General features: G+C 34.5%; 1 protein-coding gene across 1 annotated transcript; it reads left to right on the top strand.

The window, feature by feature from the left end:
- Window positions 1-197: 197 nt before the first annotated feature.
- On the top strand, window positions 198-6,236 carry LOC131933357 (uncharacterized; the record flags this gene model as incomplete). The annotated part of the gene is made up of 6 exons (XM_059290132.1): window positions 198-299; window positions 2,677-2,848; window positions 4,168-4,320; window positions 5,122-5,316; window positions 5,656-5,850; window positions 6,223-6,236. Coding segments are annotated over 6 exons (831 nt in total), but the record flags the coding sequence as incomplete, so codon positions are not given.
- Between the last annotated feature and the right edge of the window lie 9,538 nt (window positions 6,237-15,774).

Raw genomic sequence — 15,774 nt, forward strand, 5'->3', positions numbered from 1 at the left:
CAGAAGAGAATTATATATATAGATTTTAATTATTATATATCTACTTTATTTATTTATTTTTATTTATTATATCTACTTTATTTTTTTATATTTTTTTAATTTTAATTACTTTATTTACTTTATTTGCTTTATTTACTTTACTTGCTTTATTTTTATTAAGCTGAAATATAAGCTTTAAAAGTTTTAAACTTTTTCAGACTTTTATAAAAGAACTGAGATTGAAGGAAGGATACGTAGATGTAGAAGACGCAGAAGTGGATGAGTGGGGCAATTTAGAAATGACAACTTTAAATTTTTCAGTAACATTTGGTTAGTACCCAATTTTAAAAAGCCTATTCATGTATATATAATCAATATATACAATCAATACATATACTACACCACCCATTTAACTTTGGATAACTGGTTATAGGTGCCATCCATAAATGACGTACGCTTGTTTTTCTTTTCCTATCTTCTTCCTAACCCTGCCCATTGTCACACATCGTCACAAAAAGCCAGACAGCTCATCTAAAAAGTCACACCGAAGTCACGTTGTTTTTTATAAGAATACAGATTTTGGTTGAACTGAGCACACTATTTTTTTAATATGCTGAGGTATCAAATGCAGATGGCCCCTATTTTCCCTGCCTTATGGCCCGCCAGGTCCGAATGGCAATATTACTGTACAAATTTAACATAAGACGCACCTCAGCTTACATGTTTTTGTCTTTTAACAAAATCTATGTCTTGTTATAATATTATATGAGCTAATATGAATAACAAATGAATAAATGGTTAATGCTGACAACAAAATAATAACAACGGAAACCTTTATTCACTATACAGCAAAACTACGCCAAGTATTATTCTAAATGAAATTATAACCTAAATTAACATATTTCTATACAAATAAAGCAAAGATTTATATGAAACTAGAATACCCGTCATCCGTTGGATAACTGTGGGTTTCGGGGGTCATCCATCAAAAAACATCACGTCTGTCACTCAGAGGCATAGCGACCCTTCCCGGCGCCCGGGGACAAACTTTTCTATTTGAACCCCCCCCCCCCCCCCCGCAAGATTTCGATTTGCAACCCCCCCCCCCCCTCAAACTTTTGATGTGCACCCCCCCCACTCAAACTTTCGAATTGAACCCCCCTCAACCTTTCAATTTATTTTTCCAAACTATTTTGGCGCCCCAACATATGTCCCCCCACCCCGCCCCCCCCTCACCCCGCCTCCCCTCTCCCGCCTCCTCTTCACCTCCCGCCCCCCCCCCCCCCCTCCTCGCTACGCTACTGCAGTGTCACTTATCGTCACAAAAAACAGACCCCACATTCAAAAATATGTTTTTTATCTTTTAAAAACACCGAAAACACCGATTTCGGACTATCCCTTCATATACTGACGTCACAGCTGACCTACTCAACTCTACTTCACCTGCCCAGTGTACCGCCAAGTCTCAGACAACATGTTTTTATCCTTTAAAAAACGATTCCAGCCGAGCATGGTTCTGACCACACTATCCTTTCATATGCTTAGGACAAAGAAACAGATGAACTCTACTTCACCTGCCCTGTATCTTGCCAAGTTCAGATAGGCAACTTTATCATTTACATCTAAAAAAAAAAAAATTGAAAAAAAAAATTCATCGACATATTGGTCTAGAACCCGTGCCACCTCCATGAGAGCCGACTACGCTACCAGCTTAGCTATTTACTCGTGACGTCACAAGTGAATTTTTATACTATACTATGCGTCTCCTTATGCAACTTGATTTACGCGGATAGATTCTAGATCTAGATCTAAGTCTAGTAGTACTAACTTTCAAATTAAATTTTATCTTAAATTAGCCAAACAAAGATTTATATAAAATAATTAAGGCCTGAAATAGATTCTAGATGTAAAATTTACATTAAGCCTAGATCTAGAATTTACATTGAGTCTAGTGACCTACATCTAGGCTAGATCTAGATCTAGATCTAGATCTAGATCTAGATCTAGGCTAGATTCGTAACTTTCCTTCGATAGCTGATCTTTAGATCTAGAGAAATTTATCGTAAAACTAAATGAAAAAGACAGTTGAAAATTGATATAAGTGTTGGAACGTAATAAATACAGCAAACGGACGTATTGTTTAAGTTATAGCCGGCAGAAAATTAGCTTTGTAACGCGTTAAACTTTTGAATGGGCCACAAAGTCTATGATGGAGTCCGCCATTTTTATTGTACAAAAAAGTTAACACATCAAGGGACGTCACTATCCCCACAAAGTTTATTCAAAGTATTAACATTTTAAAAAATATACGGTTAATTTAACTATGAATAAATCAATAAATTAATTAACGTCTTTAAATAAATTTGTGATTAACAGTCTGTCTGCATTAAAAAATTATTCTCTACCTACATACTATTTTACAGCTCTCCACGATGAGTGCAACCATGCGCAATAATCAATCAGGCAAACAAACAAACAAACAAAAAAATAAATATTCAAACATGTAAACAAACTTGACTTTTAGTAGTATATAGATGTTTAAAGCCGGAATTTGAAAAATAAAATAAAAATGATTGACGTTTTAATAGGTATTTTTAAAAGATAATTTTATATTTGGTCTTTTTCTCCAACAAAGTTAAGCTCTAGAATCTAGATTCTAGTTTATCCGCAATAAAATATCCTCTCAACTGCAAACAGACTGACACTGCCAGTACATTTTCTTCCTGTACAACAGAGTGTTTATCTGGGTTCTACGGAGAGAGATGTGATATCCCTTGTAACTGTTCGAGGCCTTTTTGCACCAAGCTCCATGGTGTGTGTTATGAAGCTGATTGTCAGAAAGGCTGGTTTGGTGAGGATTGTAGAACAGGTGAGAGTTTTACCTAAATTCCTACAGTATTTGCTGACTAAAACGATTTCCTACTTTTTTTTCTTAAATTCCGGTTACACATGTTACCAGATCTAGGACGCTACCCAATGTCAATTTCCTTCTCTTATTTTAACTCTTTGATAGAAAATGTATACGTATTCAATACAAAATAAATGTATACAATAAATGCTTTTTTTTAAATTGTACAGATTTTTTTGTGAATTGTTCAGTTCGCCTAACATAAATGAAACAGCCAATTTGAAATTGTTTCTTACAAGTAAATATTGTAATCTTCATTTTAGTTAATGCAGTGTTTAAATTTAAAAAACAACATGTGTTTATCTCTAATTAATTGGATACTAATTTCATTTAATTAATTAATTTGATAGCTTAGAAATATTTTACAATGCCGAGCTGTGTAGTAAGTTTAGGTCTGTTTTTTTGTCTGCTTTTTCTTCTGCCCTTTAGTCCAATTTTTTGTTTTTGTTTGTTTAAACTCGATGGTGGCATAATTTTGATGTAGCTATCTCTTTTCGTTTAAATAACCATAAAAATATTTTCGCAGGCAACGCTATGAGTTATATGTAATTTTTGTAATTAGATTTTAGATAAACCATTAACAATTAAATATAAAATTACGCATTCAATAACACATAACGAGATGACCGAATTCTTTGCTAGTGATAGCTCGTTACGTCACTGATGTTTACACAACTGAGCGAAGTTCACAAACGTTCATCGTGAGAACATAACTGTGGTTTTGAACTAAGACCGCCAGCTACTGGTTGGGTTTTAGAAAGAAAATTTTAGTTATTAATTTATTTTATTTTAAAAGTAATCTGCTTATACTTTTAAAATTTAAATTTAATACTACTAAATAGTAGAAAATAAAGCAAATAAAACAGCCATTATTATAAAAAGATTTAAATGTACTGAAATGTCATGAAATCACACATTTTAGCGACCAGTGCTATAACAAAAGAAAAATTTATAAGAACTCAAAAAATGAAATAATTAAACAGAAATTATATATATATATATATATATATATATATATATATATATATATATATATATATATATATATATATATATATAAAGAGAGAGGGTAGCTGGTAGATTTGAAACGATTGGCATGTATATTTTTTTCTCAATTAATCGAAGCTCTGTATGTGTGCCAATGTGCACTCTTCTGTTATCTTACATGTATTGTCATCACATATATTATCGTTCGTTTTTTTTTTAAATTCACGTTATTAGCCCATCCTTTTTTTTTAATTTTATATATATTTTGTGTAATTTGTTTGATTTCACAACAGAGGATTTAGCTGCTTTTGCTTATATAGTTGAACCCCAAGAGTTTTTTGACGGAGATTCAACATCTTGTCGAGTACCTGATAACAACACAATTTACATAGAATTATTCGAGAATTTTTTCCTGACATCGTTTAGTCTTGTTTTTGAAGAGCCAGGTAATAATATAATGCTATATAACTACATCTTTCTTAATTTAAAAAAAACTACTTTAGATAATTTGTAAAATTTGCTAATAAATATATAAAGTTAATAAGAAAGATACGTTTGTAACAACACAAAAATGCTAAAAATAACATTATCTTTTATTGAATATCACTTATATTTCTACCAAAACATTTACAAGAAGACGATTTTGTTGTAGCCTAAGTTTCTTTGATTAGAAAGTAGCATAATATGTTATTAGCGTGTAATGGTCGTAGATTAAACACTAACACGGTATAGGCTTAAGTTGTATAACCTGTACAAATGTCATCTTTGGTCAGTTTTAAGGCTTTTCGAGGTTTTCATGAAAGGGTAATTTTTTTTCCGATATTATTTTATTTTTTGTTAAAATACAGTATCCCTAGAGGCCTAGCGTTAGAAAGCTGGACTGCTAACCTGTAAGTCTCGAGTTCGAATCCGGGTTCAAGTCAGTAGACCGTCCCTGAGTCCACCCAGCTCTGATGGGTACCTAACTCACTTTAGGGAAAGTTAAGGCGGCTGGGCATAGTGCTGACCACACTATCTCTTCATATGAGGTCACAGAAACAAGTGAACTCTACTTCACTTGCCCCATATACCGTCGAGTTTTTAAAGGGAAACTTTTACTTTACTTTTACTGTATCCCGACATAAATGTAATAGGCATATTTTATGTTGAAACTACATAATTGTATCTATACTGTTTAATACTGGTAGATATGGTTTGGAAATTAAAAAATACACTATATTTATTAATTTAATTTCTTTGTATACCAGAATATTTACACGAGGGAGACTTGGTCGTTAGTTTTTTTGATCGGAAAAAAAACGATTTTGTAAATAGGCGTGTATTGGTCCAAAAGATTACACCAATACGATTCAAACTTCAGCTCACCTCCGCATTAGTCAGGAGAAGACTGTTCATTAACATGAAGAAAGCCATTTCTGTCTGCACCGTTAACATAGATGGAGGTTGGTAAAATATGCTTGATATTTGTTCTAACTATTGAGATTGTATACATCCAAGCGATTTCAATAAAAACAATATCGCAATGTGTGCAATTCAAATAAATTGGCTAGTCACGTATTTTCAAACAACAAAAGCTGAATTATAAATGGCGAAGCGCAAAAGAATAAAGCCTCTAGTTGATTCATGAGTTCACCGGTTTTCTTGATGCTAACGTTATGTTAAATATAAGGAACTGAGCTGTTAAATCCCTTACCAGTATGGCAGAAGAAACTGAATGACATATCGACTGACAAGTTCATTATGATAAATTGACAAATTCTGTTTAAATATGTATTTGACAGGGGTAAATTTAGTACAGTTGAATAAATCGGAGGACATAGTAAGTATCCCAGGATTTGACGAAAACGACACGTTGATCGAATCAATAACAGACGAAGATCGATTCAACACCTGCATATCAACAAACTTGATAGACAGAATTATCGTCAAGTTTAATGGGATGAAAAAGCTATACAGAATCGGCATTTATCCTAGCAGTAAGTAGTATTAAGGTTACTCTCAATGTTCAGTCATTAATGCATATATATATATATATATATATATATATATATATATATATATATATATATATATATATATATATATATATATATAATATATATAACCAGTTCATGTACATATCATTTAAGCTGTTAGTTTTAAGAACTGGCCAAGCAGTGGCCTATACACACGAGTTGCAGAACCCGTGTGACGCTTATCAAGAACTTGAGTTTTGAAACTCAAACATTATCCAAGACTAATTAATTAATTTGTGCATTGCTCTTAGTAATTACCATGCGCATTGATCTGTTACACATAGCTTTTGCTATAAAGTTAAATTAAGTACCTTCTACTATTGGTTCCAATAGGAGAAACAGACTAACATCTTATGTATTCAGAACCATGTTTAGAATAAAGCTCATGGTTGCTAAACCGAAAAGTCTCGAGTTCAAATCCTCTGGCAGATGAGGCTCGTTAGCTGGGAACAGCAACTCTTCCAGAAGAGACAACTCCAAAATCAAACAACTGCTGTCTTGTAGTTTGTTCTTGGTTGGAAAAAGGCTAAGGAAGCAAATCCAAAAAGAAAAGCAGGCTGAAATCGGAGTCAATGGCCTCAATGGCGCATAACCAGTTGACACGTATACTTAACGAGCCGACCAGCTGCGTATCATACGCCGCTATTTAGTTTTTTTTTTTTCTACTTTTCAGTAATTTATAATTTGTGAATTCGACAGTACCAATGCTGCCACTGAAAATATTTGCTTAAAAACACTAAACCCCCCCCCCCCCCACGTGAAAGCAGCTTCCTCTTAGTTACCTCCTCTAAGTTTAAAATCGTTTCAAACTAAATTATCTGCCCCTAATAGCCGTCACCAAACCCGTCTCTATGATTGTAAAATGTAAACAGAGTGAACACCGCTCACCAGATCATGTGGGGGTGGGGTGGGGGTGGTAGTGATAGAGAGGAAGAGAGGGGACTGCAAAGGCGCGCTTGCAGCTTGTTTTCTAACTGATCCCAGAAGAGAATTATATATATAGATTGTGATGGAGGGGATCCCTTCCAATACTAAAATTAAGAACGAAGAAGAAGAAGAGAACCACGTTTTACTTTATATTTAATGAATTTTTTTTCAGCCACCCCAACGACATTTGAAGTGAACTGCACCAATCATGTTAACTTCACCATGAACTTCCGCAAAATTACAACTCACACAAGGGGTCCTTCATTTATTCATTTAAATACGCATGTGCACAAAATAGAAATAAAAACAACGGATCCGATATTTGAAATGTGCGAAATAGAAATATATGGAAGTAAGTAGACCAGTTGTTTTATTTTTGAAAGTATAAAATTAGAAGTCACGTGATTTTTATTTAATCCTCTTTAGGCTGCATAAATTGTTTTACTTTTTTTCGGAACGGAATAGATTTTTCTCTAAAGGTTCGTACATAAACGACGTCACACTCATTCGGGGAGAGAGGGGGTTGGGGTTCGTAAATTTGTTACGGTTTGTGATGAGTTGAGGGTTTAGATGGTGTGACGTCACACTTTTGCATTATAAAAAAGCAACGTTTGAAATCTAATATTAGCCGTTATTTCGCGTTGTAGAAAACTGTTTTAATAAATTGTAATATTGTAATACTCTGTTAACAAAGTTTAGACAAGATTTTGAGGAAATATCGATGTTTTGAGTAAAATTCGATTGCAATTCTGAAGGGGGGAGGGGTTGTAGGCTGAAGTGTGACGTCATGTTAAGGGGATTATCTGGCATTTTGTGACATGTATGACGGAGGGGAGGGGGAGGTAAAAATCGTCAAAAAAGTGTAACGTCATTTATGGATGACCCCCTTACTTGCCACCAATAAACGAATAGGTTTGTATACGAACTGATTTTAGTTTGTGAAATAACTAGACACAGCCTCTTGTGCGAGCGCGTTACTTGAAAGGTTTGGAGAACTAAACACCGGCTAGACTCTTGAATGATCAAATGAACAGACATGAAAAAAAAAACGTCTATGGTCAGCTCTTGTCTAAATGTGATTGAGGTCATCTGTAGGAATTTCATCAGTAATATGGCATAAACGTGCACAATCAGGGCGCCCATTACAGATGTGATGCGGAGTCTTCTCGAAGAACTAAAGACAGCAGGGATGTCTTGGCAGATAGAAAAACTAATAAACGGACAAAATAGAAGGTTATGGCTGAGGCCATATGATGCACAAGGAGTAAAGTGGACTAAGTCAAGTTATGTAAATCAGAAAAAAAACAATTTTTGTATTATGTTTCATCAAAATTCATGCCTCGACTGCTATAAAAGCAGAAACATGACTTAACGCTTTGTTACATTACTATTTCGATAGTTATTTAAGTTGTTGACGGTGAATTTTTTTTTAAAAAATAGTGTTTATTATGCTATTTCCTTACATTGGATTCGATTCATTCAACACTCAGTAATCTTGATTTGTTGTTACAATCCCAACAGGTTTAGATATTGTTCCCCTACCTTTTAATCCTGAAGATTTTGTTTTGACGCTACCTTCACCGGTCACGGAAAAAAACCTTCTTTACATATTCATCATCTGCATTCTGGCCATTGTTATTCTTGCAAAATTGGAAGATTTAGATTTTGGTAAGTTTTAATTAATATAATATTTTAATCATTTTTGTATCCGTCCGTTACGGAAAAGAAATACTAAAATTATTACTTCTTACAACTATGATTAAACATCTTTTTGAGCTATTCAGCCTGAATATTTTAATTGAATATTAAATATTCAATTGAATTATTCTTTTATAATTTGAAATTAGTTTGAACTAATTCATCCAGAACTAAAATGTCACATTAAAAATGTAATGCAGTCTAAACTTAATACCAAATTATGAAATGGATCTAAACATGAAACCAGACTGGAGCTAAAACAAAGATATGTGAACTTTGACCATTAAAACGTATTTAGGTCTATACCTGATCGTAAAACAAGTGCTCGAGAAAAGTTGAAATCTCGTTTTTGTTTCAAGTTTCAATAATATTATTTTATAGGGATTTAAATAATAAAAATATGCAAATTTCTTTCAGATATATATATATATATATATATATATATATATATATATATGTATATATATATATATATATATATATATATATATATATATATATATGTATATATATATATATATATATATATATATATATATATATATATAATTATATGTATATATATATATATATATATATATATATATATATATATGTTTATATATATATATATATATATATATATATATATATATATATATATATATATATATATATATATATATATATATATATATATACAAAACCGTGCTCGTTACAGGTATTTTATTCTTTGTGTGCATATATTGTTAGTTTAGTTTGTGAGATTTATTAATCTATTTTTTTAGGAATGGAAACAGAGGATGAAAATGAAAAACATGTCTGATCTGAACAGTTTAGTTTTCTTATAAATTTGACTTAGCATTTTCTAAGCTCTGTATCGTATATCTTTATTAGATACAATTTTATTTAATTTTTGTTTTATTTAATATGAATATGTAAATGTAAATTAATGTGTACATCATCTCTAATAAATTACAAAAATTATCATTTTGAAGTTATTTTGTTTGTATTTTTGTTTAATGTGGAATTTCAATTTTAGAGATAAGTTCGGATTTTGACAGAAAATAATAAACATAATGTTTCACCGGTACAGACTAATTAATAGTTTGTTAAATATTGTTGTTATATATGGATGTTTTCATTTTAATTAACTTACTGCTACTGGTATTACTTTATTTCACATTTTTAGATTGAATATTTTTAAGTGCTAAATATACGGTTTAATAGTTGTGTTTTCAACTTTTTGTAATGGCAAATGAATTATTTAAAATTTAATCATTTTTACTGTAATTTTTTTTTTTTTTATTTAAGTGAACAAATTATGAACCAAATATAAAAAGCAAATTTAACGAAAAACACATCATCACAAGCTATCAAGTTCCAAATTAGCATACCCAGTATCAAAATATCTAAACCTGAAAACATAAGTGAAATAAAACTGTATTAATTAACAATACAAATATTGTAATATTAAACAAACCTTAGAGGACAGAAAACAAAATAAAATTTCAATATCTCAATTTTAGTACATCTGATAAAACATTTTATTTGTTTATTTGTCGTTTACAAATATTACGAAGATTAACAAAGATTCTACCTAACGATTGTCTCCTTCAGAAACAAAAAACATTTAATAATGTGCTTATTAAATCAAATATGTGCGAGACTCGCCTGTTTGAAGATACAGGCTTTGATATTTATTAAATCACGTACTCATTAAATTATTCAGTAAATCATTGCTTATTAAATTAAATATTTGTGCTACTCAGCTGTTTAAAGATGCTGGCTTAGATATTATAGCGAGGTCGGGTGTCACCCGGTGCGGCACTTAATGGTGTCAACCCTCCGAGGTGTAGCGACCCTTCCCGGGGACAAACTTTCAATTTTCGATTTTCACCTCTCAAAAAACTATTTAACACTCGAATTAATCACTTAATTAAGTGGAATTATCATTTTTCTCTATATATTTTGCTATTTTTTGTCTTGGTGTCACCCCCCTAAATGGTGTCACCCGGTGCGGTCCGTACCCCGGACCCCCCCCCCTTGCTACGCCTCTGCTAAGGGGAGGCAAGAGCCAGTGCTTCGTAGAAGTGACTAGCAGTCGTCAGCATCAAGACTGAACTTTGATGAACAGGACACCATTATCCTTAGTGTGCCACTGATATACCAAGATGGTCTACAGAAGAGGGACAGAATTTGAAAGACAGACCTATGACTCCATAGGTCGAGAAGCCTACATGTAATTTATTAATTGGTAATTCAACAAAAATTAATCTTTCAAACTAAACAAGTTTTTTACTTTCTCGTATACAGAGTACAGGGGAAATATTTGTAATCGTGCACAAAAATCACATGAAATTTTGACAGTTTCCACAGTTTTATACCTCAGTGCGTCATCATATACGGAGTATATGGGGATAATTTTAATCTATCAAAAATTCTAAATGCAGATTTATCAAAGTTTCGGCGTTTTATGCGTAATCGAGTCGGAAAAAAATGGGCTTTGCAATCCTGTCCGTATGTCTGTGTGTATGTGTGTGTGTGGATTTATGTATGTCTATGAACATTGATAACTTGAGTACCGATACAGCTAAGTTGATGAAATTTCCTGTATAAGTATTATATCAAATTTGTAGTTCTGTATCAACCTTTCAGCGATTTCCGATATACGGAAATGGGACTTATTCGACTTTTATTTTTTCAAAAGCCTATAACTTGAGGACTGTTTCAGATAGATAAACGAAATTTCACACATTAAAATATCTAATTTTCTGCCTGCTATCAAATTGTGAGTAATCGGAAGCAGTAATTTACGCCATTTCCGATTTCTCAAAAAACGAAAATGAATTTATAAAGTGCTAATAATATTCCGCACTATTATGCACATTTTATTAGGCGTTCACTTGGTGTGCAATTCTTTTTTTTTACGAGATTCTATTCTATTATAAAAAGTTTAAGTAATTAAAAATGGATTACAAATATTGTCTATATCCTGAGTTGCCATCCCTCGTAGTTTTATATTAGAATATTTGAGAAAGTTTAGGGGAGATTACTCCCAGTTTATTTATAATCCCATTACAACCATCTACTGATTGAAAAAGAAAAAAATATCAATGAGGGATTTTACGTTTAAGAACTTTTCAACGTTTCAATGCAATGAGAGAAATAATTCAAATATAAGTTTGTGGCTTCCCCTTCTGTCCGAATCTTTGGCGTTTGACTCTTTCTATTTGAGACAGACGGATACGTCTCCACCTATAGACGCCTTACACTACACGCCTCAGCCAAACGTAAACACAATGTATAGTTTCTGTATGCCTAGAGTTGCTCACACAATGTATAGTTTCTGTATGCCTAGAGTTGCTCACACAATGTATAGTTTCTGTATGCCTAGAGTTGCTCACACAATGTATAGTTTCTTTATGCCTAGAGTTGCTCACACAATGTATAGTTTCTGTATGCCTAGAGTTGTTCACACTTGCAACCAGTTAGGCATGACATTCTCAGCTCACCCATCCGATTTTCAAAAGTTCGCTGCATATGTCTATGAGAAGCTCAACATAACCGTAACAATTTATAAAAAACACCGTTGTTATTATTGTCATGATAGGAACTCAATGCATCCTGAAGCGTTTAGGATGGCAAAAATATCTGGGGTGGGGGGGGGGGGGGGGGGGGGGGGAATGCGCAAATTTACTTTTCGGTTGAAAATCAGATGATGTTAAGTCTAATTTTCACGATATTTGTAAACAAGCTAATTTGGACAGATATACCTTGCCCAATTGATGATTTCTTCAACGTGCTGTATCGTCGTCATAAAGTTTGCTCAGTTCAACAATGCGAGCCAAACTCTATTCTACATGTAGACGGTACGTGCGCATTGTATTTTCATTTTAGAATCGGAATATCTGAAGAGAATTTCAATCTAAACAGTTACCAGAAACAGCACCTGTCGGAAATTTTTGCTTGCTGCGACAAGGACCTGCTTCAACTAAAGATCAACTGGACAGAAGAAACTGCTCATGGTTGAAGAACTGCGTCAAAAAAGAATTTTAGTTGGAAATGTTTTGGTTTACCTAACAATGGAATTCTACGAGGATCAGTTTTTGTATAAAGCGCCCATGATGAAGCTGATACACATGGCCGGTGTTTTTAAAAAACAACGGGCCTACACTAACGCATCAAGCCGCAATGTCACCATCCGAAATTACACAAATTTTGACTTTGTGGATTTCAGATATTTTGATTTGAAAACCGGGAAGAAAAATAAACAAGCTGGTGTTTTGATTTGTTTCTCACTGTCAGAAAAGCGCCTGGCCAATCAGCTTCACTTCGATTGTACTCACGTCATATCCGAGTCAAACCCTCAAATGTTTAAACAGCTACGAAGATCAAAATGTTTCAACGTTTCTAACGCCTCGGCCTCATCTATGTTGCTGGGTTTTCTGTGGTTAATCTCCGGTTTGTTTTGCTTAGCACATGAATGGACAAAGAACACTAATTTTTCTGAAAAAAATGTAAATTGAAAATATGAGGAAAACGAATTCAGAAATAAAGAAGAATCATTTTATTAAATGACACCAATAAAAAAGGAAATAGAAAACATTTTTTTAAATATAAACATCAAACATGTTTTATTTTGAGGTATTCCCCCCCCCCCCCCCCCCCGAGATAATATTTCCAGGTTATTGTGTCCTAATATATCTTATCTTGGGATAGTTTTTCAGAGTTAAACTGTCCGAAGTTAAGTCATCTTGAGAAATCATGGTCAGTTTGCCCAGCGTATATTTTATCTGAACGCGTTTGAGTTTATGTAACTTGTGATATATTTTCTACTTTATAAAAAAACATATATCATTGTTATACAATACTTTCATTTTTAATTCTTTATTCTGAATGTTAAATTATGAATCTTGGTTGTTAAATGCTTTGTTGTAAGTCATTGTCCAATAAAGGTTTCAATGGAATCGTTTTATCAATCACTGCGTTAACTTGAACTGCAGGTAGAAGTGAAAGAACTAATATACAAACACTTTATGTTTAAATCTAAAAGTTCATTTTATGACTCGTCTCCGCAATCTCTCTCAATTTTGGGTTTTCTTTTTGTTGTTATTATTCTAGAGTTGCAGACAAAGGTAACCGTTGGTATATCGAATACTTTTAAGGGATCGGCGTGGTCAGGACGGTTAAGCTCATGGTTGCTAAGTCTCGAGTTCGAACACTCGGGCAGCAACTCTTCTAGGAGAGACAACTCCAAAATCAAACAACTGCTGCCTTGTAGTTTGTTCATGGTTGGAAAAAGGCTATGAAAGGAAAACCAAAAAGAAAAGCAGGCTGAAATCGGAGTCAATGGCCTCAATGGCGCATAACCAGTTGACACGTATACTTAATTGTGTTGGAGGGGATCCCTTACAACACTTACACGAACGAAGAAGAATAGTTTTAAAAATGTATATTAGACGTGTTCTGCGATACTTTTCTCTGTCACCCCCCCCCCTCCCCCCTCCCTTCTCTCGCTCTTTCCATCTCGTAAACGGCCATTACTGGCTCAAGCTTTCTGTAAACCCTGACCTGTTGGTTGGTGCGTTGAGCCAGGTGAAGCAAATTATACCAAATTAGCAGACAATAATTCAACTCGTGTTGCAGACTGGGCCCAAAAATCTATCTGATCCTCTAGAGTCTAGAACAGGGGTCTCCAAACTACGGCCCGCGGGCCGGATGCGGCCCGCGAAGTCCTCTCATCCGGCTCGCGGAGATCTTTTTGTCCAAGGAAAAATCGTTTGTTGGTTATGGCTGAAGAACTTTGCGCAGAAAAAATCAAAGACATGCCTGGATGAAACTGGCCCCCGAACTGAAATTCGATAACTGAAGTCCTCTCATCCGGCTCGCGGAGATCTTTTTGTCCAAGGAAAAATCGTTTGTTGGTTATGGCTGAAGAACTTTGCGCAGAAAAAATCAAAGACATGTCTGGATGAAACTGGCCCCCGAACTGAAATTCGATAACTGAAGTCCTCTCATCCGGCTCGCGGAGATCTTTTTGTCCAAGGAAAAATCGTTTGTTGGTTATGGCTGAAGAACTTTGCGCAGAAAAAATCAAAGACATGTCTGGATGAAACTGGCCCCCGAACTGAAATTCGATAACTGAAGTCCTCTCATCCGGCTCGCGGAGATCTTTTTGTCCAAGGAAAAATCGTTTGTTGGTTATGGCTGAAGAACTTTGCGCAGAAAAAATCAAAGACACGCCTGGATGAAACTGGCCCCCGAACTGAAATTCGATAGTTAATGCGGCCCTCGGACTGAAAAGTTTGGAGACCCCTGGTCTAGAACATCACATATCATTGCGATAAACACCATTTTCCCACAACACAATTCCTCTCGTACACACCAGTCTCACACACACCGTATTATATATATTTCTCAGGGGAGGCCTCTCTCTCTCTCTCTCTCTCTCACGACTCACATTATTTACATTTTTAAACGACCATCCTAACACTCCACTGTGTGGAGGGATGCAACAGGGGTAGAAAAAATCGTGCGATTCTCGCATCTACGTTCGCAGCCACTGGTCCCGCGAGTTTCTGCCTCACTTACTCCTTCATTTGTAATTTTTTAATAATATAAATAATATATACGAGCAGACCCGCTACGTAGCATACGTCATCTAGTTGTTTTATTTTCTATCAGTAGCTCGTTAAGGACGATAAATACCCCCCCCCCCCCACACCCTCCTTTTCCCCATCCCCTCTCCCTCTTCTCCCTCGTGAAAGCAGCCTCTTCTTAGTTACCTCCCCTAAGTTTAAAATCGTTTTAAACTAAATTAGCTGCCCCTAATAGCCGTCTCTAAACCCAGCGCTACGATTGTAAAAATTTAGCATGAACCACATCTCACCAGACAATGTGGGGGTGGGGGTGGTAGGGATATGCCTAGAGAGGAAGACAGGGGCTTGCTAGGCGCGCTTATAGCTTGGTGTTTTCTAGGGTATCCAAGAAGATTATTATATATATATATATATGTGAGCGGGTGAATGGATTATTTATTTTTGTATTAATTTATTTGGTGCGAATCTGTGAGTGCATGGTGGTCCAATGGGGAACGACCACGGGGTCCCCCTTCCGCCCGAAGCGGTCAGTATAAATTCACCGCTCGGATGAATTTTCCTTCTTTTGACCCGAGGCAAGATTTAGACAGGGTCGGTTTCTGTGTGGGCGCGTGGCGCACCTCACGCGTGGAGGTATTTGTTTTTTTATACTTTATCTTTGAGTGATTTGTATGAATGC

The sequence above is a fragment of the Physella acuta genome, unplaced genomic scaffold, assembly GCF_028476545.2.
Source record: "Physella acuta isolate Inbredline_101_S28 unplaced genomic scaffold, ASM2847654v3 ptg002471l, whole genome shotgun sequence".
Taxonomy (NCBI): domain Eukaryota; kingdom Metazoa; phylum Mollusca; class Gastropoda; family Physidae; genus Physella; species Physella acuta.